Source organism: Dinoponera quadriceps, unplaced genomic scaffold (genome assembly GCF_001313825.1).
Source record: "Dinoponera quadriceps isolate SergipeBrazil2010 unplaced genomic scaffold, ASM131382v1 scaffold435, whole genome shotgun sequence".
NCBI classification, from domain to species: Eukaryota; Metazoa; Arthropoda; class Insecta; order Hymenoptera; family Formicidae; genus Dinoponera; species Dinoponera quadriceps.
This window is the reverse complement of record NW_014554527.1, coordinates 30,228-55,719: the sequence shown is the minus strand read 5'-3', so window position 1 is coordinate 55,719 and position 25,492 is coordinate 30,228. Positions and strand designations below refer to the sequence as shown.

The window sequence follows — 25,492 nt, the reverse complement described above, 5'->3', positions numbered from 1 at the left end:
TTCAGACAAAAGTCATTAGATTTAAAGAGTTCTATTTATAAGTCTTATCAGTTTGGTTGGAGTCGCCAAAATCAAATCAAGCCTTCAATTTTTTTAACGGGACCTAGTATTTTTTATCGCATATTCTTATAACACTTTTTGAGACTTTTTTGAAACATTATAATTTTATTTTCTTTAGATCAGCTTTGACGTTATTGAACTTTTTATATTAAGATGTCGGCGACTACAGCTGTATCCAAAATAAAATTAATGAGAGGTCCACTATCGTTTAATTCTTGCGTATGAAAGAGGAAATTGATGTGTCTGTAGATGGCAAATAGGAGTAGGGTATAATAAGATTGGAGAAAGGTTGAGGAGAAAGTGGTTTGGCGGTGAGATTGGTGCAGTACATGTGTGTGTGTGTGTGTGTGTGTGTGTGTGTGAGAATCAGTTACTCAAGATGTTTTTAAAATACTACATGATATTTACGCAGTACAGGCCAACTGTATAAATATAACAAGAATTTCAAATCAATTGACACCTTACCAGAAAGAACTCGATAACTTCGGAACGGTTGACCCAAAGCGGATAAAATATAGTTTGTTAGTTTTTACGAAGTCTCAAAAAAACTATAAGAATATGCTATAAAATGTGTCCCATTAAAAAAATTCAAGATAAACTTGATCTGAACTTAACGACACCTCCAAGGTCAAACTTACATTTTTTAAGATATTTCATCATCCCGGAACTTTTTATACATTTTATATATAATATAAATATAATAAGCGATTTCTCAATAAATGTATCTTTAGTGTCGCAACGATGACGCACATAAGATGCATATATACCATGAATAGTCTGTTTTTGCGGCGCATTACAATTCTGATCGGTCGACGTAGCGGAATACAAAATTAGCGATTCAATCATAATCATATGTACAATATTGTCTGTGCCGAACGCAAATACTAGACATGATCGAAGTTTGGCCAGATTCTTTCCAATTGGATGACTGTTTGCCCTTGTTAGTTCTCGGTATAGTGTCGATGATCAAACTGGTCTGTGTTGTGTACACATTACCGGAGGTGCGTAAATAAATAAATAAAAGAAAGAAATAAAAAAAGTAGCAACGTTTGCAGCATCCGATAAGTATCGGATGAAACGATTACAATTTAGGCTGAACAATCAAACAATACGAAATCTTACTTAAATCGACTTCGAGCTACAGATAAAGATACTTCTGACGAAGATCCGAGATTATTGCCTATCCTCAAAATCGACCGAAGAGTAGTATACTGCATTTGTACGCGATGTATGGCCGAAATTTAAGCTACGCTTACACGGGTGAGTTTATATTTATCTGGAGCAACGATAATTTAATATGCTTCCATTCTCTCGCCTTCCCCTTTATCTTTCTGTTTTTGTCTTACGTTAGAAAAGTTTTGTTCAGCCACACCGTCGTTTTCGTGTTTGTGACTTTGTTAACTAAACTTCTCGACACGGAAACCGGCGACAATAATTCATCAAATATTGCACTTACGACACGCAAGTGGGACTGCTTTACTACATCAATTACGTGGTAATCGACATAGAGAAGCATTACATTCTGATTTTAATACATAGCTCCACGTATGTCGTGTTTTACACACTCTTGATGATCATATTCTATGTATTGTATTTTACATTCGTCCAGCATTGCTGCGATTTGTTCGTGGCTCTGAGGTCATTCTATGGTCAATTTTGATGTGAGATCAAATATTCAGTGCAGAAACGTTTTTTTTTATATGTCAGACATAAATGATTAAATTCTAATTAACGCTTGGAACATGCGGTTGAGTTTGAAAATTATGATTATGATTTAATGTATTAACATTAAATCGACCGCATAATGTATTAATATCTTTAGTCATTAACGAAGAAATAGAGATAAGATTCACCCATTAAAGCCTATGATCATTAAAGCCTATAAAACAGTAAGGTTAACAAAAAAATAAATATTGGAAGCAGAACCGGAGAGTAAAAAAATATTACTGACCTACAGCACATCGCAAAAATCAATTTTGAAACAAATTGTTTAACATTAAAAAAAAATTATTAAACATTAAACATTGAATGTAAAAGAAAATCGATTAAGACAATAGATTCTACAGAAAAATGTAAAAATAGAAATACATATAACTTTTTCCCATGTCATTCTCCATTTATGCAAAAAAAGATTAATAAATATCACTGTTTTATTAAAACTCATAGTAGCCCATGGCTAGACGAGTGAGGTTAGTAAAAAAACCATAATTGAAAATAAAACCAGTGAACGGAGAAATTTTTAACATAAAAAGCAAATCACAAAAAACACTATTTTCCAAATTTAGGATAAACGATTCAAATTTATCACAACTTCATTCTGTAAAAAATTATTGCAATATTGACTTTGTAATGTGCTTTTTATATCAGAAATGTTTTTTCACGTTTCGGTTTTATTTTAAATTGTTGGTTATTGTTTACCTTATTTTCTAGCCATAGGTTTTAATAGATTGTTCTTATGTTCTGGTTATTCACGGAATAATGTAATTATTTTGATCAAAGTATATCGAAAAATATATAAATTTTTAATATATCTGTAGATACAACGTAGTGTGGTACAAAATGTATACAAGAAAAAGAATCTTCTCATAAAAATCATGTTGAGAAGCAAGAGACCTTTTCAATTGAACGAGGGTAATTTTGTTATCCTGTCGTACTTGAAATTCAAATAGGTAAAATTTTTCCAAACCAATATGGATTGTCATTCTTTAAATTGACGTGAGATAATTCTCATCCGATTCAATTTAAGGTGTTACGCGCATCGTTATCGTGTTTTATGCTATTATGGTCTATACAGTGAGTATTCCAGATGTAATGAACGATATTTAGGTATGTTACACTACTGTTGATACACTACGCTTTAATAATGTATTATTTATACCGTATATTTTAAAGGCAACCGAACTCCATAAATTTTACTTTTAATCTTTCCCTTGTATATACATTTTATTAGTAAATGTTCCACAGTTGTAAGTGTGATAAACATCCTGAACATCCAAAATATTTGCGAGTTAATTATTGCGTTGAACCCAACACGTAAAGTAAGCGATTAATATACAAACAATCTAAACAATAGTCTCTGAGGATATCTCTTAAATATACGGATGTCGCGCGAATAGAAAATCTAATTTCTATAGATTTGGCACTCATAGACCAGAATCGACAATCTTCTTCAGTTGTACACAACATGTAAAGGGAAGCGACCAAAGCATTTATTATTCATCGAATTTTTAAAGCAACGTGTTTATGTTCTTGCATGTTGCACATGATCCACAAAATCTCATAATAACGAAACAGTCGCAGATTTACAATTATTATGGCACATTTCATACAACGGTTAATTTTTCTATAGAGTTTAATTTGCGGTCGCCTTCGAGTTTAATTCACAAAAATTGTCAGAGAACCAGGCAGAGATAAAGGTACGTCGGATGTTCATAGTTAGACTTGTCATCGATGATAATCCTCGAGCATCAGTGTTCGCATGTTTACTGTATCGAACAGAGAACCGTGAAGTAAGAGAATGACGAGCGCATGACCTTAAAAAAAGCAATGGGTCAATGCGAATCCGGCACATCAACTCTCATTCAAAAAAAGTTTCCTTACTGCGGCGAAGTTCTCCAAGTTCAGGGTGTACAGCTTTCCCGCGGTTATCTTAATTGGCTTGTAACTTCTCATTAACATAATGCTGAGCATTTTTCTCACGCTCAGTGAAGACTGATACCATCTTCCGCTGGTTCTGAAAAACCGACGTGTACAATTGTCTTCGCGCTTTAATGGTATCATATGTTTTATTCAGACGACTATGCTTACTGAATTTATATGAATGGTGCTTCGCGTGATATATTAGTTTGAATCAGAAATAATTTCCATGTTCTTCTTTCTTTCTTAAAAAAATGTATTTTCGTATGAGACATCTCAAATAATAGAATCTAATTTAATATACTCATTTTTATTAATAATGGCTTTTACTCCCAATGAATAGGAAATTTAATGATTCTCCCTGCGAATATCCAGGAAAAAGTAAATACTTGTTATCTTCATAGGAAGTTATTTTTGATCCGACTTAATGTGTATAAAATATTTTTAATCGTGCACTCCTCAAAATTGGAATATTATTTTATATCACTAAATAGTTCGAATAAATTACGTCCAATCAAAGTATTTTCAGTAAAGTATTTTCAGTAATAAGCGTTACCAGGTGTATGCATAAGTTTTTTCCGGTTTTTTGGTAAAAAAAAACACGTAATTTTCAAGGGAAATTAATTTTTTTTTTAATTTAAAATATTGGCCATCAGCTTCTACACATTTCGCCCATCTTTCAGATAATTTATGAATACCATGCCAGAAAAACTGCTTGTCTTTTGCGGCAAACCATTCGTCGAGCCATTTTCCAACTTCCTCGAAATTGCTGAAGTGCTGTTCTGCGAGCTCGTGCCCCATTGATGCGAAGAGGTGATAGTCAGATGGCGCCAGGTCTGAGGAGTACGGCGGGTGCGGAAGGATGTCCCATCCAAGCGATTTCAAGCTGTCTTTCACTGGTTTTGCTGTGTGAGACGGCGCATTGTCGTGTGACAAAATCACTTTGCCATGTCTTCTGGCCCATTCCGGTCGTCTTTCGATTAATGCGTGGTTTAAATTAATCATTTGTTGGCGATAGCGTTGTGTATTAACGGTTTCGCCGGGCTTCAAGAGTTCATAATACACAATACCGCTCTGGTCCCACCAGACACAGAGCATGGTCTTCTTGCCGAAGCGATTTGGCCTTGGTGTTGATGGACCGGCTTCGCCAGGTGAAAGCCACGATTTTTTCCGCTTCGGGTTTTCAAAATAAATCCATTTTTCGTCACCCGTCACAATTCGATACAAAAATGATTTCCTTTCGTGGCGTTGAAGCAGCATTTCACAAGTGACTTTGCGATTTTCCATTTGACGTTCATTCAAATTGTGTGGGACCCATTTACCGAGTTTATTGATCTTTCCCATTGCTCGTAAACGTCTGCTGATTGTTTCTTGTGATACATGTAATGCTTCTGCTAATTGCCGTTGAGTTTGAGTTGGGTCATCATCCAATAACTCCTGCAATTGCTCGTCTTCGCATTTTTGTGGTCTACCAGAGCGCTCACTGTCTTTCACATTGAAATCACCATTTTTAAATTGTCGAAACCATGTCTCACATGTTCTAATCGATGGAGCGTGTTCACCATATGTTTCTACCAGCAAACGATGACTTTCAACAGCCTTTTTCTTTTGATTAAATAAGAAAAGCAATGCGTGCCGCAAATGTTCTTTTTCAGGCACAAAACTCGACATGATCACTGAACGATAAAACAAAGACGCTAGTTTTTGGCGGACTCAACTTGTGTGTGTTTGTAGTTTTAAATGTCAGACGAACAAAATGACGTATGTGTCAAATTAATACGCTGCGTACTTTTCGCTGGCGCCAACTCTTAGTTAAACCGGAAAAAACTTATGCATACACCTGGTATATGGTACTTACACATATGTGAAAATTTTATCTGTATAATCTGATAACTGCTGACCCGGCCAACTTTCGAGAAAAAGGACAGAAAGCAGAGTGACTGTGAACGACGCATACCGCATTGCTTGCTTCGGATCGTTCAATTTTACCGTCGCCTAATCGTAAATATGAGTTTTCTTATTATTTTTTGGCTACCTAAATGCAAATACATACAGAAATAATTTCTGATATTAAGCACAACACTCTAAAATCGTTTGCATGTAGCATCGCCTATAGTGCATTATCGGTAATAATACTACGATCGTAAGTACTCTTATCTGTGTCTGCACTAACTTGGAATATCGTAAAAGTTATGCCGATCATGTTGAAACCTAATTGAAAAAAGTATGATGTCGTATTCGCGTTTTCGAGGCTTTTAGCATATCTTCAAATCCGAAAAAAGTTACAGCATTTGTTAATAATAACACATATATATGTTATATCTAAAGCGTAAGTTCCAGCAAATATATATGTCGCAAAACGTTCATCAATTTGGTAATTGTATTAAGAAAATTCAACTCTCTATTTTATAAGATAAAATGTCTTGAGCATAAGAAATATTATTTTATAAAAGAAAAAGCTATATTTCTCATAAAAACGTCCAATTTGCAAGTTTTCTACGACATTAGCTAATCGACAAATTTATTATTATTATCGGAAGAACAATTTGAAGAAATAAACAAAGTATATGTTCGCTGAACCTTATATATACCACTTTAACTTTGACGTGTAAGAAACTTAAATTACACATAAAATACTACATTGAGAAACAAGTGTTTGATATTCGTGATTATAATTAAATAGTGATATTATATAGCAAAAAAACTATTTTATAAGTGTTACTATAATATTATTGACAATATACTATTATTACTTTGATTTGTTAAAACAACAAAAAAATGGTTAATGCCCAATATGACTTTAATATAATTACTTATAATTTAAATGAAATTAAACATTTTAATTTCTGTCAGTGTACGAGTGCTATCATTTTAAAATTGAGAAAAATAGTGACAAGACACAAAGTGATAGTTTAAATATACTAACTCTATTATGTGGCTATGCATAATAACGCAATTCTTAGCGTGTTTGTACGCTATATCCTCTCCTCTACTCGGACGTAAATCTACGTCTAAAATAGTCTCATCGATAATCCGTGATAGCCGATATCTAAAAAATGCTCAATGATGAGCATATTTCAAGCGTGAGGCGACGTGGAAATTATCAAGATTTAATCGCACGTAATTCGAATGAGTCGAAACGTTTGAGTATCAGTCGAGAAATTTAAACGTCGCTGTCTTTGTCTTGCATATGTGAGATCGTCTATTATTTGGTGTCTTTACGATACGGTACCATATGGATCAGATAAAGTCAGGTAATATGCGCATTAATAAAAACATTCTACGACAAGAATGACAGATATTTATTGTAGAGTCCTCCTTCATCTGTTCGGCAACAATTAAGTCACATGATAAAAATATATGTTTCTCCACTTCAAAGATATATAAATACGTAAAAGTGACAAGTGACAGAATGCGAGACGTTCGTTGGTATTAGATGAGACATCACCGAGATCTCTTTTCTCGTGAGAGATGCACATATATAGAAATGCGAATATCCACACGAGATGCGTGAAGTGCGCTTCGAATGAGGATGCTGTTTCTTTTCTTATAAAATGCCGTTTTTGCGGAGTTACCCAAGGATCTCGCACATCCCGCACTCATGTTGGACGTGGAACACCAACATCGAGTCGATCGCCACGACGATCGAGACGAAGCCGAGGGTGCCGATGTATGAATGCACCAGCAACGGATAATAATACTTTTCTACGTCCAAAAGGTAGTCCGAACGAAACATCACGGGTCTCCCTTCGGAAATATTGTACAATCCCATATAGCTAACTGTGTTTAATATTACCGGCACAGTCAGAAAAGGAGTCATAGAGCCGTAAAGAGAAGCTGTAAATGCGATATTATCAATCAGCAACTCTACCGATGTCAATCGTTGCGATATGAACAGAAGCGATATTTCAATTCTGTTTATAGCACGTAAACCAACAAATTTTACTCACCGTCTCTTTTCTCTCTCTGTGTGTGTGTGTGTGTGTGTGTGTGTGTGTGTGTGTGTGTGTGTGTGTGTGTGCGCGCGCGCGTGTGTGCACGCATGTGTGCACGCATGTAGAAGAAAGACATACATACTATAAGTCTCTCTTCAAAATGACATATACCTATTTAGACAAATAAAATATTGTACTTCATCAAAATTATGAGAGTGCATCAAATATTCACGAGCCTTTTGAAAAAGATATGTATTTTTCAAAATCAATTCTAATTTACATTTTTCTAGCTATTCTACATAGTCCCCCATCTTATACTCGTCCTATAACTATACACATCCTCCAACGGTCTGGTAACATTTTAATTCCAGTATCATACAAAGTTCGCGGACGTGTACCAAACCAATTGCACACGAACTGCTGCACCTCCTCGTTCGTTGTAAAGCGCTTTCCACCAAGGAAATCCTTGAGTGGCACAAACATATTGCAATCGCATGGTGACAAATCTGGGCTGTGCGGTGGATGTTTTAGGACAGCCCAAATTTTTCACCGTGCGGTGCATATTGACCAATTTTTGTTGTGTTACTGCTGCGGTGTGAGGTCTGGCGTTGTCATAAAGATGCAACACACTTCTAATTGGAGTACAGCGGCTTTTTGACCGACAGGCAGCTCGAATTTGTCTAAGAAGATCACAATAATAGGCAGCATTAATAATTCGACGTTCTTGAAGAAAATCGACCAGCAGAACGACATTAGAGTCCCAGAACACTGTAGCTAAGTCCTTCCCTGCAGACAACCGCGTCTTATTTTTCACCGGTGCACCCATGCAAGTCTTGCACCAATCCATACTGACTTTCTTCGATTCAGGGGTGTAGTGATGGATCCAAATCTCATCGCACGTGATGATTTTTTCCAAAAAGGCGTCACCTTCCTCCTCGTACATCGTTAGGAGCCTCCGAGAAATTTCAAACCGCACGGCTTTCTGCTTTGCATTCAGCAACTTGGAACCCAACGAGGCGACATTTCTAAATCCCAACTCATTACGAATGATTGATTGCACACTTCCATAGCTGATCAGAAGTTCTTGAGAGATTTCAAGAACAGTTAAGTGCCGATCGCCTTCGATGAGTTTTGAACAGCCTCAGTATTCTGCGCTGTGACGCTAGTGCGGGGACGGCGGCAATGTTTTCAACACGCTCACGTCCTTTCTTAAATTCGTTACATCACTGCTTTACTCAAGCTAATGAAAGGGGTTTTTCCCCAAACTGTGGGAATAAACGGTGCCGAATTTCAGCAGCACTTACTTTTCGTTGACGTGAAACTTAATAATAACACACTGTGCAACTGCAGGGTGTACCTCTTTCTCGCTCATCGTGATTGCTGCTGAGAGTAAGAAGCACGTGGCGCGCCAACGTTATTACTGTCTTCCACATGACCCCCTCCCCCCCACTGTCCAAAACGTTGCAGAACCCTTACGCCGCCGACGGGCGCTCAATTTAAAAAGGCTCGTTTATATTTGATCCATCCTCGTAATAAAGCCTTTGTTAATTTGCAATTAAAACTTGTTTACAATTAATTCCTGTATTATTTGCTAATTTGTCTATAAAATCTATCAATTTTCATCAAGTTCGTAACATTCCAAATTTGACTACATCTACTTTCTTTGATGACTTATTTTAAACAGCAGTGAATATTTTTATCGACAATAAAATAAATAATAAAATAATAAAATTATTCCATATACAGTAAAACCTCGCTTAACGCTGCTCCGTTTAACTCTGTTTTAGTATTACGCGGTAGTATTGGGATTCCCCGAAATCGCACGCGGTATTGGTATTTGTAGTATATGTGTGAAAATGAAGCGGTCATGCACCAACCATAAGCATTGCACTATGCAGCGACGGTGCACACTATATATTTTTTCGACGTTCTTTCGTTAATCAGTTCAGAATAAAGGTTCGAACAGTAATCCCCGAAATCGCATTACAGTACGAACGCATCTTTCTTGCGTCATAGTTGATTTATAAGCAGTCATCAACGTTATTGTGTGTATAAAGATATAAACATAATATTTTATTTTATTGTAATAAATTTGGCAATTTTTAGTTCTCACAATGGGTGATTGCAAAGAAAAAGATAGTAAAGCGACAAAGAAAGCATTTCGCTAGAAAATAAAATGAAGATGTTAAGACGATTAGATGCAGTCCAACGGCAATCTAATATCGGCACTGCATTAAATTTGTTAACTGCAATAATACGGACAATTTTAAAAATAAAAAAAAATCGTATCATGAACAACTACAACCAAAACGACTTCTGCAACAAAAATTACCAGTTCCAGAATCAATGTGATTGAGGAAATGGAAAAACGACTTTCCATCTGGATTGACAATGAAGTTAAACGTTACGAGGGCGGTTCAATAAGTACCCGTGTTAGACGACAGAGGGCGTTCCTGAGGGAAGTTGGTGTTATCATCGTGTGCTGTCATCTATCAAACGACGGCAAAACAAATTGCAGACTGATTGATATGTTAGTTTGGATCTGGCAGCCATTCGAGTAAGACGTGTTTTGTGATTTTCGCTAAGATGGAAAAAGAGCAGTATCGTTCGGTAATTCGCTTTTTGATTTTGGATAGGAAAAAATGCGAGGAGATAAAAGCAAATTTGGATGCTGTTTATGGGGACACTTCGCCATCTACGACCACAGTTATATATTGGTTCAACGAATTTAAACGTGGGCGAACATCCGTTTTTGATGAGGAGCGACCAGGACGCCCGGCAGACGTGGTATCGCGGAAATCATTCAAAAAGTCCACCACATGATTCTCGCTGATCGACGAACGAAAGTGCGCGAAGTAGCAAAGGCCGTAGGTGTGTCGACCGGAACGGCAATTAATATTTTACATAATAAGTTGGCGATGAAAAAATTGTCGGTTCAATGGGTGCCGCGATTGCTCACGGAAAGTACATTCATCCGGAGTTGTCGCTGACAAACTGCATGAATTGCGTTATGAATTGCTGCCGCACCTCCCGTATTCACCCGATCTGGCTCCTTGCGACATTTTCTTGTTCCCTAACATGAAGAAATGGCTCGCGGGAAAAAAATTTAGCTCAAACGAGGAAGTCATCGCCGAGACAGAGGCGTATTTTAGAGAGTTCGACAAATCCTATTTTTTGGAGGGGTTAAAAAAATAGCAGGAACGTTGGGAGAAGTGTATCTTTCTAAAAGGGGACTATGTTAAATAATAAAAAAAGTTTTTTTGAAAAAATGGTGTCTTCATTTCTAACACGGTACTTATTGAACCGCCCTCGTATATGCCATTAAGTCAAGTAATTAAAATGAAAAAAGCGTAAACAATTTTTAACCATATTCAGAATGAAAAAGGCGACACCAGTAAAAATTTTGTAGCTAATCGAAATTTTGTAGCTAGTCGTTTCATCGATTTAAATACAGAAACAATCTTCATAACATACAGATTATTGGATAAGCAGCAAGTGGAGATCCAAAAGCAGCTGCTGCATTTCCAGCGACATTAAGAGCAATCATTGAACGAAGGAGTTATCATCCTAAATTAGTTTTCAATTTGGATGAAACAGGTCTTTTTTGGAAGAGAATGCCAAAACGTACATTTTTGTCCCGTGAAGAAAAGCGAGTACCAGGATTTAAAGCTTCAAAAAATCGTTTAACACTTCTACTGGGTGGTAACGTTAATGAAGACTTTAAATTAAAACCACTGAATGTTTATCATTTTAAAACCCCAAGAGCAATAAAGGGAATTTCAAAATTAACTTCTCTAGTAATTTTGGAGTGCAATAAAAGATTTTGGATTTTTATGAAAATTTTCAGAATTGGTTTACCGAACATTTTTGCCCGTCTGTTAAACGCTATACCATTACCAGGTATACAGTTACGCTATATAATTAACATTCACTACTGCGAATTTAAAAAAAAACTAAAAACGAAAGTTTTACTTTTGATTGATAATGCTCCCAGCCATCCAAAGCATTTGTCCGACTTAACAACATGCATTCCAATAGATGTGGTTTTCCTGCCGCCAAATACAATTTCAGTAATCTAACTAATGGGTCATAAGCGTAATATCAAATTTTAAAGCTTATTATCTCCGGCGGACATTTCGACAACTGATTGATAAAACCGATATAGAAGCTAAACAAACCATTAGAGATTTTTGGAAAAATTATAATATCATGGATGCTGTAGACAACATCAAGCATTACTGGAATGAGGTGATAGAGAAATGATTGAAAGGAGTATGGAAGAATGAGTGGCTGAAGCTAAACTAAGATGCTGACACAATAGAATCCATTGTTGATGTCGATGAAATTGTCAAGCTAGCTAATGAAACAGGGTTGGATAATATAAATGCGCAGGATATGGAAGTATTATTGCAAGTTACAACTGGTTAAAGTTTTCTAATGACAATTTTAAAGAATTAGTAGAACAACAAGTGCACGAAAATGACGAAATTAGCGTTTTTGAAGATGAAGAGCAAAAATAATTTTCATCGGATTTTCTAAAAAAAAGTTTAGCCAATATAACGGAAATTATGGATCAGTTTGTACAAAATGATTTAAATTTTGATAGAAGTTCAAGTGCAAGAAGAAATGTCGTTGATGCGGTGTTTTGCTATCGACAACGACAATGATTTAAATTTTGATAGAAGTTCAAGGGCAAGAAGAAATGTCGTTGATGCGGTATCTTGCTATCGACAACCGCTTGTTGAACGAAACAGGAAGAGGCAAACGACGTTAGATGATTTCCTCACAAAAATACAAAGAATGTCAAATGACGAAGAACCTTTCTCATCACAAACACAACTTCTTTTCTCGAACTTTTTTGATTTTCATGAATGTTTTATAAATACAAATCGATATTAGCTTTAAATAAATCTATAATTAATGTAATAAAAAAGTATTTAACAATAAATGTTACAAAATAAAACCAAAGAGACTGATAAATTTTCTTATTCTCAGTTCTGTTTCACCTATCCCCATTATTTACGTGTAAATATTACCTCGTTTAACGCTGTTTCGTTTAGCGCTGGAACTTATTGGAATGTACCTCCCGCGTTAAGTAGGGTCTTACAGTATATGTAAATTTCTAAAACTGTTTTATATATTTTTTTATCTTCACTTTCATTGCGTTTTGATCAATTTAATACCTTTTCACCATAAATTCAGTCGTTATCTTTTTATAGAAATTGCATGCTCCATTGTCGTTCTAATTTCGTCTATAGAATCTGACAAAGTGTCGTCTATTCCATGCTATTTTATATTTACCTGCATAGCCAATTGTAACTTTTCTGCCGATCTCGTAATTCTTACAAAGAATATTGTATTCATGACTAGATTTTGAGTATATGTTCCAGTCATCCGCCATTATAATCGTAAGCTTCTTCATCTACACTTACGAGAGAAGTTAGTCTTAATGTCAACAAAACGATATACTCGTATTTATGATCACAGACGTACCTGCTTATGATTGTATATATAATTAATGTATTTGCAAATACACATCAGACTAATCACAAAAGGTGACGAACCCTCCATAAACGCATCAATATCACCTGCGAACCAAGCGGTAATCATACCGCCGCCCTGCAAAATTTTCAAAGGCTTGCGAGACTCCTTTTTATTATTGCCTTTATTCTCCCGATAATACACTCGAAAACAATAAGCTTCGCAAATATCAATTATCCAACATGATATTTAACGTCAACCGAGACAACACAATTCACATATAATTCACATAACAACAATTCGGACTAAAAACTGACATAATTATAACTGTCGTGTGCAATAATATATATAATTTCACAAACATATAATAATTGTTATTATCGTTCCTGACTAATTGGATAATTTTGTATTTATATGTCTCAATTCACAATAATGACATATCATCTACCACAATTAAACAAAATTATTAATATTTTGTTTGTATATTTTTATCTTTTAACCATCCTAATGAGATCATATGTAATCTCGTCATTAATCGTAGGAAAACTGCGAATTTGTGAGAATTGTATATAACTTTATTATCCCACTTCTTCTTATACATTTAGCAATACATAATTTCACGGGTTTTACATAATAAAATCTCTTAAAAAAATTAAATTTGCAGTTTATTAATATTATTTTATATAATGACTTTTTTAATCAATATTTTACCACATAGTATACGCCTTTTCATAAGTGTAGCCCTGTTTCATTGGAATAATTGAAGGCTAACTTCACGTTAGTCGCTATTATTCAACAAGAATTTATGAAAGTGAGTATTTACCTGGATAACCGCCTGGGCGAATACCAGGGGCGCGAAGATGATTTGGATTAAAGCTTTCTCCCGATTCTCCTGATACGGCCATTGACCGATGAGGCACATTAGGAACTGATTAATACGCATATATTGACCTTGAACGTTATCCATCCTAACTATTCCGCAGCAGGTATAGCACTGCTACGCTTGCAACAGAGCAGTGCACGCGCATGCACAAATGTACACGTACAAATACACATGTACGTGCGGTGAGGAACTCACTGGACTTCGTTATGCATTCCGTTTGGGCGAGCGCCGATGACGGCGCGTAATTGAGAAAAATTGTACCGCGAACGGAATTAAGTCGATACGTTGTGGCACATTACGAGGCACTTAAAAGAAACGATAAATTCTCTGCACACCGTACGGGATATTCTTTTTTACCGCCGTCGCGATCGTTACGTGTACACGAAAGGGGTTGAATTATGTTTCGATTTCACGGAAAGTTAAAAGTGCATCAGCAACGCTTCGCTTGAATTTCACAATCGTTCCTTGAAAGAGCCCAGTAGAAATTTCACTTTAATTTTTGCCCCAGTAAAATGTTGTATTGGAATCGACGCCGCTTTCCTTTAGTATTTTCAAGGGACTTGCTTTGCATAATAGAACTCCTATAGTGTTTCGTCAAGCAACTTCATACAATGTTCAAAACGGTGTTTGCAATGCTCGATCGCGTGTAAAGTATACAAAATAGTGAACAACATGGAATCAATTAATTCAAAAATATCTTGAAATAAGACGAAAATAATAAAATCAGCTTAGTAATACTTTTATGTTTCGTTAGTTAAAATAATGCTTGTTTATAAACCACGTGCGCACCACAGGCATATGAGAGTTTGCTTACGCCTGGACAAAGGTACGGCACTAAAAAAAAAAAAGAAAAAGTTAAAATTAATAATCAATCATTCTTAAATTATATATAACAGTGGAGATCATAAAACATGGATATTCTTTGTTATTAACATTGAGAATATTAAACATATATTTTAATTTAAGAATGAATACCACAGTATTACAAGGTTTCTGCACAAGCAAGTGATATATGGTTTCCCGAAGATTTTTCGGCACTGAAACGGAATCCGGCCTCAGAATTTCTCTAACACGTCAGGATTTTGAGATATCCTAACCTAAAAGTGCCAAAAACACGGTTTTTGCCTATATTTGAGGTTACATAGTACTATATTTCGTAAATATATCGTAATATATTTTTTTCCAGGAAAACTATATAGAACATTATAAAGTGTAAGTCTTGCTCTTTCAAATGCCGTTAAGTTTGCTCAAATATCTTTTTTTTTCACCGAGATATGTAACTTTAAACTTTTTTAAAATGTCTGAATTTTACAACGACTATTCCAACAAGAGCACAATAAGAAAACTGTTTCAACGCAAAAGCTAAAGAATAAATTGTATATCAATTGAAAGTTATTAAAAGAGGAAATATAAAGATATATTTAACACTAGCATTCATCGCCGCCACTGAAACATAACCTCAAAAAAATGATTTTTATCAAAATCACTTTTTTGTTAGGAACTATATAATGAAATAAGCCAAAATTTAGTTTGCAGCTCCGTTTTGATATAACGAATTTCGTAAACATTTTTAATATAGTTGAATATTAATCTAATTAATTGAAATCGTCCAATACAACTTATATAAAAGGCAGCTGTGTAAATAATTTATGCTAAGATGTCTCGACAGTATAAAAATCATCTTAATTGTTTTTGTTACATTTGTGGAGATTACATGGTCAGTAGCGAAAAATGTAATATTACTGAGAATATTAAGGAAGTATATTTTTTATATTTTTAATTAAAAGCAATCAACGGAAAGAATGCATTTACACCTAATTTGGGTTGTCAAAAGTGTAAATTGTCACTGTTAGCCTGGGCGAGAGGTACCGGTAAGGATATAAAGTTTGCAGTGCCAATGATATGGAGAGAACAAAAGAATCATGACTCTGATTGTTATTTTTGTTCCATTGAAATATACGGTTACAATAAATCGTTAAAACATAAAATAACATAACCTGTAGTAAGTTCTGTTTCAAAACCAATACCTCATGATGTTAATAACCCTGTTCCAATTGCTCCTCAAAAAATTGATAAGTCTTCTTCAAATCAAGGTACTAGTGCAGTTGACCACATGGAGGAGGATGTAATTGAAGACGAATTTGATAAGTTACAAGNCCTCTTTTCGTAAATCAAGAGCGATTGAATGAATTGGTATGTCTTTTGGATCTTGGAAAAGTAAAATCTGAACTTTTAGCTTCACGACTTGATGAATGGAACTTATTAGAACCTGGGACAAAAATCACTCTGTATCGTAACCGACAAAAAGAATACACACCTTACTTTGATATGTCAGAAGAATTATATTTTTGTTCAGATATTGAAGAACTCATGCTTAAAATGAACATTAAACGTTATCCAAAAAATTGGAGGCTCTTCATGGATTCCTCGAAATCCAGTTTAAAAGCTGTATTACTGCATATTGGTAATGAATATCCCTCTATTACTATAAGGTATTCTGTTGTTCATAAAGAGTCTTATAAAACTATTGAGTTTCTTTTAGATAAAATACAATACAAAAAATATAAATTGCTTATATGTTGCGATTTAAAAATAGTTGCAATAGTTACAGGTTTACAACTAGAATATACAAAGTAAATGTGCTTTTTATGTAAATGGGACAGTCGTGACAAAAGCTCTCACTTCAAGAAAAAGAATTGGCCATTGCGAAAAGCTGACAAAGTTGGTGAATTAAATGTACAAAATGAGGCATTAGTGCAAAGAAAAGACATAATTCTTCCTCCATTACACATCAAACTAGGGATAATGAAAGTTTACGTTAAAGGCTCAAAACGGATCAAAACGGTCAGGGTTTTCTGTACTTGAAAGAGAAATTTTCTAACCTTAATAATGAAAAAATCAAGGAAGGTGTATTCACTGGTCCAAATATAAGGAAACTTATACAAGACAAAGTCTTTAAAAATAAACTGAATGTACTTGAGCTGAAAGCTTGGAAAACATTTAAGACTGTCATTTCTAACTTTTTGGGAAATACCAAAAGTAGTAACTACAAAATACTTGTTGAAAATATGATTGACGCTCTAAAGAATCTTGGATGTAATGTGTCTCTAAAACTGCACTTATTACATTCTCATCTAAATTTTTTTCCTGAAAACTTAAGTGATTATAGTGACGAACATGGTGAAAGGTTTCATCAAACCATAGCTGCTTTAGAAAAGCGTTACAAAGGTAAGTCAATAATAAATATGCTCGCAGACTACATTTGATGTGTAGTTAATGCAGATGATGGGGTGAATCATAAAAGAAAATCACCAGGAAGTACTATTAAGAGAAAGAAATAAAAACTTACACAATTAGAAAATGTATTTTAAGAAAAACTAAAAAAATTTTTTTTTAATAAAAAAAAACAAAAAAAAACAAAAAACATAAAAAACAAAAAAACAAAAAAAGGAATGTAAACTCCTACTGACAACTTCCACGCTGTACATTCTGGGATACAATTAGAAAGCTAATGTCAGAGGTAAATCATATAACTATAGATGAAAGAATGGCGATTCGAATTCCNAAAAGCGTTACAAAGGTAAGTCAATAATAAATATGCTCGCAGACTACATTTGATGTGTAGTTAATGCAGATGATGGGGTGAATCATAAAAGAAAATCACCAGGAAGTACTATTAAGAGAAAGAAATAAAAACTTACACAATTAGAAAATGTATTTTAAGAAAAACTAAAAAAATTTTTTTTTAATAAAAAAAAACAAAAAAAAACAAAAAACATAAAAAACAAAAAAACAAAAAAAGGAATGTAAACTCCTACTGACAACTTCCACGCTGTACATTCTGGGATACAATTAGAAAGCTAATGTCAGAGGTAAATCATATAACTATAGATGAAAGAATGGCGATTCGAATTCCGTCATTTGTAGAATTTATTTATTCATTCTTCCCCCGACTCGGTGCGCCCAGAGTTTTGTGGGTTTGGAGGTTAGGTTTAATTGTTAATGAAAATAAAAAATGTTTACCAAATTCGTTACATTAAAACGGAGCTGCAAATCAAATTTTGGCTTATTTCATTATTTAGTTCCTAACAAAAAAGTTATTTTGATGAAAATCACTTTTTTGAGGTTACGCTTCAGTGGTGGCGATGAATGCAAGTGTTAAATATATCTTTATATTTTCTCTTTTAATAACTTTTCTATTGATATACAATTTATTCTTTAGCTTTCGTGTTGAAACAGTTTTCTTATTGTACTCTTGTTAGAATCGTCATTGTGAAATTCATGCATTTTAAAAAAGTTTAAAGTTACATATCTAGGTGAAAAAAAAAGATATTTGAGCAAACTTAACGGCATTTGAAAGAGCAAAACTTACACTTTAAAATGCTCTATATAGTTTTCCTGGAAAAAAATATATTACGATGCTATGTAACCTCAAATATAGGCAAAAACCGTGTTTTTGGCACTTTTAGGTTAGGATATCTCAAAATCCTGACGTGTTAGAGAAATTCTGAGGACGGATTCCGTTTCAGCGCCAAAAAATCTTGGGGAAACCATATATCATTTGCTTGTGCAAAAAAAAGCGATTTTCTGTAACACTCTGTAATTTATTCGTTTGTTTTTAAAAAATGAAATAACTAATAGTGAAACAGTGAGAATATAGTGAGTAATAGTGAAACAGTTAGAACAGTCATTGTGAAATTCATGCATTTTAAAAAAGTTTAAAGTTACATATCTAGGTGAAAAAAAAAGATATTTGAGCAAACTTAACGGCATTTGAAAGAGCAAGACTTACACTTTAAAATGCTCTATATAGTTTTCCTCGAAAAAAATATATTACGATGCTATGTAACCTCAAATATAGGCAAAAACCGTGTTTTTGGCACTTTTAGGTTAGGATATCTCAAAATCCTGACGTGTTAGAGAAATTCTGAGGACGGATTCCGTTTCAGCGCCAAAAAATCTTGGGGAAACCATATATCATTTGCTTGTGCAAAAAAAAGCGATTTTCTGTAACACTCTGTAATTTATTCGTTTGTTTTTAAAAAATGAAATAACTAATAGTGAAACAGTGAGAATATAGTGAGTAATAGTGAAACAGTTAGAACAGTCATTGTGAAATTCATGCATTTTAAAAAAGTTTAAAGTTACATATCTAGGTGAAAAAAAAAGATATTTGAGCAAACTTAACGGCATTTGAAAGAGCAAGACTTACACTTTAAAATGCTCTATATAGTTTTCCTCGAAAAAAATATATTACGATGCTATGTAACCTCAAATATAGGCAAAAACCGTGTTTTTGGCACTTTTAGGTTAGGATATCTCAAAATCCTGCTGTAATTTTAATTTGATTTATCATATCATCATTACATCTATTAACATATATTACACCAATATACACAATTGAAGTTTCAAATATTTGAATATTACTGTCGTAATGCAGTTGAATTATAAAAGTATCAAAACCTCTGATGTGTTGAAAAGTATCCTTAAATTATATCATTACTCTAAGATATTTACATTTAAGTATTGCATTCGAATGTAATTAAAAAACAATTACTTAAGATTTAAAAAACCCATCACTACGTTCACATCATATATTGTTTTAAATATCCTATTGACATCACAGCCGGGCGGTGCAAAGGCGTGACGAATATTTCGGGAGTTAAGAATGGTCGGGTGGTTTAATGTGAAGATGACGAAACGGTTTAGAAATAAACGGATTTATTAAAAAATAATAATGCTTATTTCTTATACCGGTGAGAACTTTGTCCCTAACCTGCGCTGCATGTGGGGTGCGAGGTAGCGGTTACGCGAGACACGCAACAGCGCGAGGTGCGCTAACAGAGTGTGCGGACAAGCCCACGCTTAGGGTCGAAGTTGATCTTACATAGCGATCAATTTCTTTCGTGAAGGAGGATGTTTTAGCAACAATCGGGTACATGTTGTCCTGACCGTATAGCAGAATATACAACGCGATGCTTTCTTGTAACACGGTACCTTAATTTCGAAGTGCTGTTGAAGCGTTCTTAGTGGCGTTTCGACAGCAAAAGTGAATGAAATACTGCACAGTTATAACGGACATAAACTGGCTTATATAGTTGTAATTATTCCAATATAAATTAACACAATACTAATTACTGAAAAAATTGTATTTTATAGAAAAATATATATATATTTCATCTTATATTGGGAGTATTGGGGATTAACAAATTAGTTAGGTCCGTTTTCAAAAGTTGGCTCTGGCTGTAATGAATGTTTCATAGTGACAGCTGATTTCGATGGTTTTAGAGACGTTAGATATCTGTCAATATTCAGTTATATATCGCTAATTAATAATATTCAGTTTATATCGCTTTGAGTTTCATACAAAACCCCTGTTTTTTACTGAGTTGAATGTGTCAAATTAGGTGTTAAGCAGTATTTGCGAGAGGTTTTAGTTTTCTACTTTAATTGGAAGAAAAGTGCAGCTGAAGTGCATCGAATGCTTGTAGAAGTTTATGGTGACAATGCTCCAACTGATAATTCATGTAGGGAATGGTTTCGACGTTTCAAAAATGGTGATTTCAGCGTTGAAGACAAGCCTTGCTCTGAACAGCCAAAAAAATTTTATTTTACAGCATGCGGTAAAATATAATTTTTTTAGAAGGCGATTCCATTACAGGCCATCGGTATAAGCTACAATAAATTCGTTTGAGCAGTGCATTGCGAGAAAAACATCCGTAATACTAGCAAAGGCATGACAAAGTTATTCTTTTGCATGATAACGCTCAGCCTCATGTCGCAATAGTCGTAAAAAATTATTTGGAAACGCTCAAGTGGAATATTTTATTGCACCTGCCGCATTCGCCGGACATTGCTTCTTCTGATTACTAGTTGTTCCGACGGATGCAGCACGATTTGGCAGGTCACTGGTTCACTTCTTTCGCAGAAATCGAAAATTGGCTCATAACTTGTGTCGCCTCAAAAGACGAGACATTTTTTTCGAGATGGAATTTGAAAATTGCCTGAGAAATGGGAAAAAGTAGTAGCCAGCGATGGACAATACTTTACTTAATCTGTTCATTCATTTTGTTCTGAAATAAATGCATTTTTGACCGCAAAAAACGGACTGAACTAATTTGTACTCCCAATATGTAGATGTAAATGTAACAGTATCGATGAATAATTGCTACCTTGGAATATATTATTATTTAATAATTTTGTTTAATACATACAATTTCAAAGACGGATAAAATATTTTTCATTTCAAATAAAAAAATTCATAATTAATCATCAAATGTCATGGTTATTTAATATTATTTTTGCGTCAAATTTCGGGATGCAAAATTCATTGTTGCGCCGACTGTAGGAAAATAAAATATAATGTAGCGGTTTTTACAATCTTAAAGAGAAATTAATGTAAGTAATGTAAGCACGATATTTCTCATTATCTCAATATCTTACCGAGGCATATGTTTCTATTCATAAAACGAACATACCGCCGGCAGTTAATACACAAGGCGGTCGCGTTTTCATCATCGTGAAAGTAATAAGTTTTTTCGTCCTGAGTGACGCATTATAACAATTTAAGTTTATTCTGCAATTATAAACGAAAAGAAGCTTTCACGTTTCAAGTTATATTTTTGAGCTCGTGTTTCTATATTTTATCTAAATAATCCTAAAAAATTAATTATCTTTTTCACTTCCTACCAAATCTTATTCATCAACGTAATTAAATTTGTTTTTAATGCAACTAAAATTTCGCATCATTAGATACTTACAAACTGGTATGAAGGGATTCGTTATAATCCATTAGTATATGACCATTCAAACACTCGAAGTATTAATGAAACAGTAGCACCCACGAGACTGCTACTAATTTTAATTGTTCAGATGAGTCGTCTAATTTGCTAGAGCCTAAATTATATTAAATTAACATGTTCAATGTCGCGATAGTCATTGGTACTATGACATGTTATTATTATTAAATTTATGTTGTAAAATAATAGCAATTGAGAAATTCCAATAAAAAGACACAAACGAGACATACGCATCGTGAATTATATTTATCAGGTTGATCAGAAAGTTCTTTTTTTTTGCATTTTATACAAAAAAAATTGTTTTTCACTTAAAACGCTTTTATTTTAATCATCAACATAGTCTCCGCCTTGTCTAATGACCGCCTCCCATCGATCTACAAACTTGAAAATTCCGTCTTTGAAAAAAGCATTAGACCTGGAATAAAAAGAAAATATTCAACTCTCTTTGGACTTTGTGCTCCGAATCAAATTTTTTCTTGTTAAAAAATTTTGCAGGGGTATGAAAAGATGATAATCGAATGGAGCGAGGTTAGAAGAGTATGGTGCGTACTCGAAAAATCCCCAATTAAACTCTTCAATTTTTCTCAATATGGATGCGTTCACAGGAAGGCAAGCGTTTTCCTCGTTAAAGAGAATACCTTTACAGTTGACAAGAGGCCGGAGCTCCTACAGTTTTGTCTGAACTTTTGTCAACTGTTGACAGTAGAGGTCCGTATTGTTTGGTTTCTTGGTAGGAGATTATAATGAACAATTCTACACGCATTCCACCTTAATATTATTCTTTTGCCCGTGGATATTCCGCTTTGGAGTCCTTTAGGCTAAACGTCTCAGCTCACACCAATTTTGTTTTCGTACCACATTACCATAGAAGATCCATTTTTCGTCGCACTTAATCAATCGTTCAAGAAAAAATTAATTGCGATGTCGGTAGAACAGTGTAACTCTCTTGGAAATGTGGTTAAGTTTGTTCCTATCGCTCAATGCATGCGGCACCCACCATTGTTCAATTTGACACAAAGCCTAGTTGATGGAGGCTGTTAACGATGGTTCCGTGAGCTATTCCAAATTCTGCCTCGAGCTCGTAAATGGTAATTTTCAAAGTTTTTTGACTCTGCTTCGCAAACGCTCTTTGTCAATTACCGAAGGCCTCCCGGACCTGGGCTCGTTCTCCAGGTTAAAATTACCATTTAGAAATTTTCCAAACCAAAATTGGCATAATCTGACCGTAACCACATCTTGTCTGAAATTTTCACATAAATTTCGATGGGTCTGAGACGTCTTTGTGCCCCTTTTAAACTCGTACAACAAAATTGGCCTAATTTGCTGCTTTAAAAGCTCTATTTTGCGATTTTTTTGTAAACTCTAAGTAGCTCACAAATGCTCTCCATCTGCAATAGTTTGTGCAACGAGGTTAGATAAATTCAAAACAATTGCTCTTTCCTTTCCCTCTTGTGATTTGTTTTAATAACAGACGCGCCAAGTAGGGCGACTCAAAATAAGAAGATTTTCTTATCAACCTGATATTTATCATATACCTATCGTATCAGTTTTTAACAACTGATTATCGGTTAAGCTTCGGTACAATTTATGAAAATTAATGCAGCAATCAATGTGTTAACCTTTGATCAGAGATTGATCAAATAATTTTTATGAGACTAATCCTTGAAACGCGCATTAAGTAAAAAAAAATTATAAATTTGTAAACAATATTTTAATAATAAAAAGGAAGTTTATTTGTCAACATGTAAATTTTTTTAGTGCGAACTAATATTGTATTTACGGAACTTCTCGTCTGAATGTTCTTTTTCAATCTGTTCTCAAATTAATTAAAACAATATTCGTTATTGAGCAAATATCCTAATAAAATGTACAATTTATACACACCCCGACACTCGTAACGCTCATAGCCAACAAACTCAGCCCGTCATTAAACAGAAAGTGTTTCGAGTACGGAATTTCCATAAGATCGGCGAATCTTGGTCTGAATATATTAATAAAAATACGCGGCGAGTGCGAATACCTAGACGGTCTGATCGTAATAATTCAAGTGCGAGCGAGACAAACCTTACAGCTGCTTTGTGGTCGTACATACACCATACCATATTTTGATACGTCTTGTCTCTCGTAATGGGAAGATCGGCACGTCCAGTTAAATGTTTCTCTTGTATTGTACGCTCTATTCGCAAATTTAAAAAATAACGAGAATTTGGGAAAAAAATAGGTAGATAGATTGACATCCATTGACATCCTTCTCTGAGACACTATGACACGGAAAAAAGAAAAAGCTCTCATAGCTGAAAACAAGCTGCCACAAATAAAAGTTCGCTGTCCATATAATACAGTCAAAATTTAATTAATTTAGCTAATTATTTTTGTGACTATATAATTTTTACCTCACATATCTAAAAACATTTCTGTTAATTAACTTCAGTTATATTAGATAAATCGGAAAGTTCCGTCCATTTTTTTGCAAAAACTATGGTTTTATTTAAGAAACAAAATGAAGAAATACATGAATAAAAATATTGTCCATCGTTAGCGAAGACATTTTCTTATTTTTCGGGCAGCCAGCGAATTCCACGGCGAAAGAATGACTTATCTTTGGAGGCTATCCAGTCAGAGATCCATTTTTCGATGTCTTTATTAGAATTGAAGCGTTTCTTATCAAGTGCACTTGCCATCGACCGAAATAAGTGATAGTCGGAATGGGCACAATCAAGTGAATGAGCCGCATGGTGTAGCACTTTCCAGCGAAATGCTTCTAATTTTTCTTTGACAAATTTTGTGACATTGGCCGAGTGTTGCAATTAAACAAAATCGCTTTATGATGTCTCGTTTCATATTTTGGTCGTTTTTCGTGCCATGCTCAAACGGATAATTTATTATCGGTAGAGATACCCTGTGACTGCTTGACCAGATTTCAGCAGCTTATGATATATTACAACCTTCTGATCCTATTCTGATCCGAATATAAAGCATTGTCATCTTTCCGTGGATTTCTCGATACAGTATCAATGTTGAAGTTTGGGTGGGGTCGCAAATGGTTTTTCGACGTTTGGTGTTGTGAAAATATATCCATTTTTCATCCCCAGTGATGCCAAAACTCTTTTTTTTGTTGCCTAGCAAGTAGAATTTCGCAGCAGTTTTTTCGCTTTTCAATGTCTCTTGGCTTCTGTTCATATGGGGCCCAATTTCTTTCCTTGTAGATTTTTCCAAGGCTTTCAAACGAACGGAAATGACAGGATGAGCACAACTTAATGCTTCAACAAGTTGTTTCTGCGCTTGACATGGGTCTTCATTTACATGTACCTGCAATTCCTCGTCTTCGAATGCTCTTGGCCGTTTTGAACGTTCCCTGCCCTCCATATAAGAATCTCCACTTTTAAACTTCAAAACCATTTTCTGTTGTTTTATCGGAAGGAGCATTATGACCATAAAATTCCACAAGTATTCGGTGCGCTTTAGCAGCGATTTTTTTCCATTTGAAGCAAAAGGTTAACACTTCACGCAAATGACGCTTATTTGGCTCAAATTTTAACATTTTCAGTGCAGTAAGAAGCAATGTTATTAATGCGAAAGTATACCTTAATATTCTGAATTTTATTGACAGATAATGAAACTAAATATTAAGTTGGTTTTAGACATTAGAGTTACTGACAGTTCTAGCTATAGCTACTCGTTGCTAGATGAACGGAACA

The 25,492-nt window shown here is 34.5% G+C and overlaps 1 protein-coding gene across 1 annotated transcript; it reads right to left on the bottom strand.

Moving 5' to 3' along the window:
- Nucleotides 1-3,630: 3,630 nt before the first annotated feature.
- LOC106751744 lies at nt 3,631-13,053 on the bottom strand. Its single transcript, XM_014632798.1, has 6 exons — nt 12,933-13,053; nt 7,272-7,533; nt 6,623-6,745; nt 5,870-5,960; nt 5,555-5,691; nt 3,631-3,793 (listed from the first exon to the last, which is right to left on the bottom strand). Exons 1-6 carry the CDS (start codon nt 13,051-13,053, stop codon nt 3,631-3,633), a joined length of 897 nt encoding a protein of 298 aa, XP_014488284.1.
- Between the last annotated feature and the right edge of the window lie 12,439 nt (nt 13,054-25,492).

Excerpts from the sequence above, each read along its gene's own strand:
- LOC106751744 (XM_014632798.1), bottom strand. The coding sequence starts at position 13,053 with ATGAAGAAGCTTACGATTATAATGGCGGATGACTGGAACATATACTCA. Across the intron at positions 6,746-7,271 it reads GGGATGTGCGAGATCCTTGG|ATATCGGCTATCACGGATTA; the intron begins GTAACTCCGCAA and ends AGCATTTTTTAG. Across the intron at positions 3,794-5,554 it reads GATAAAATTTTCACATATGT|AACCAGCGGAAGATGGTATC; the intron begins GTAAGTACCATA and ends TCGGTTTTTCAG.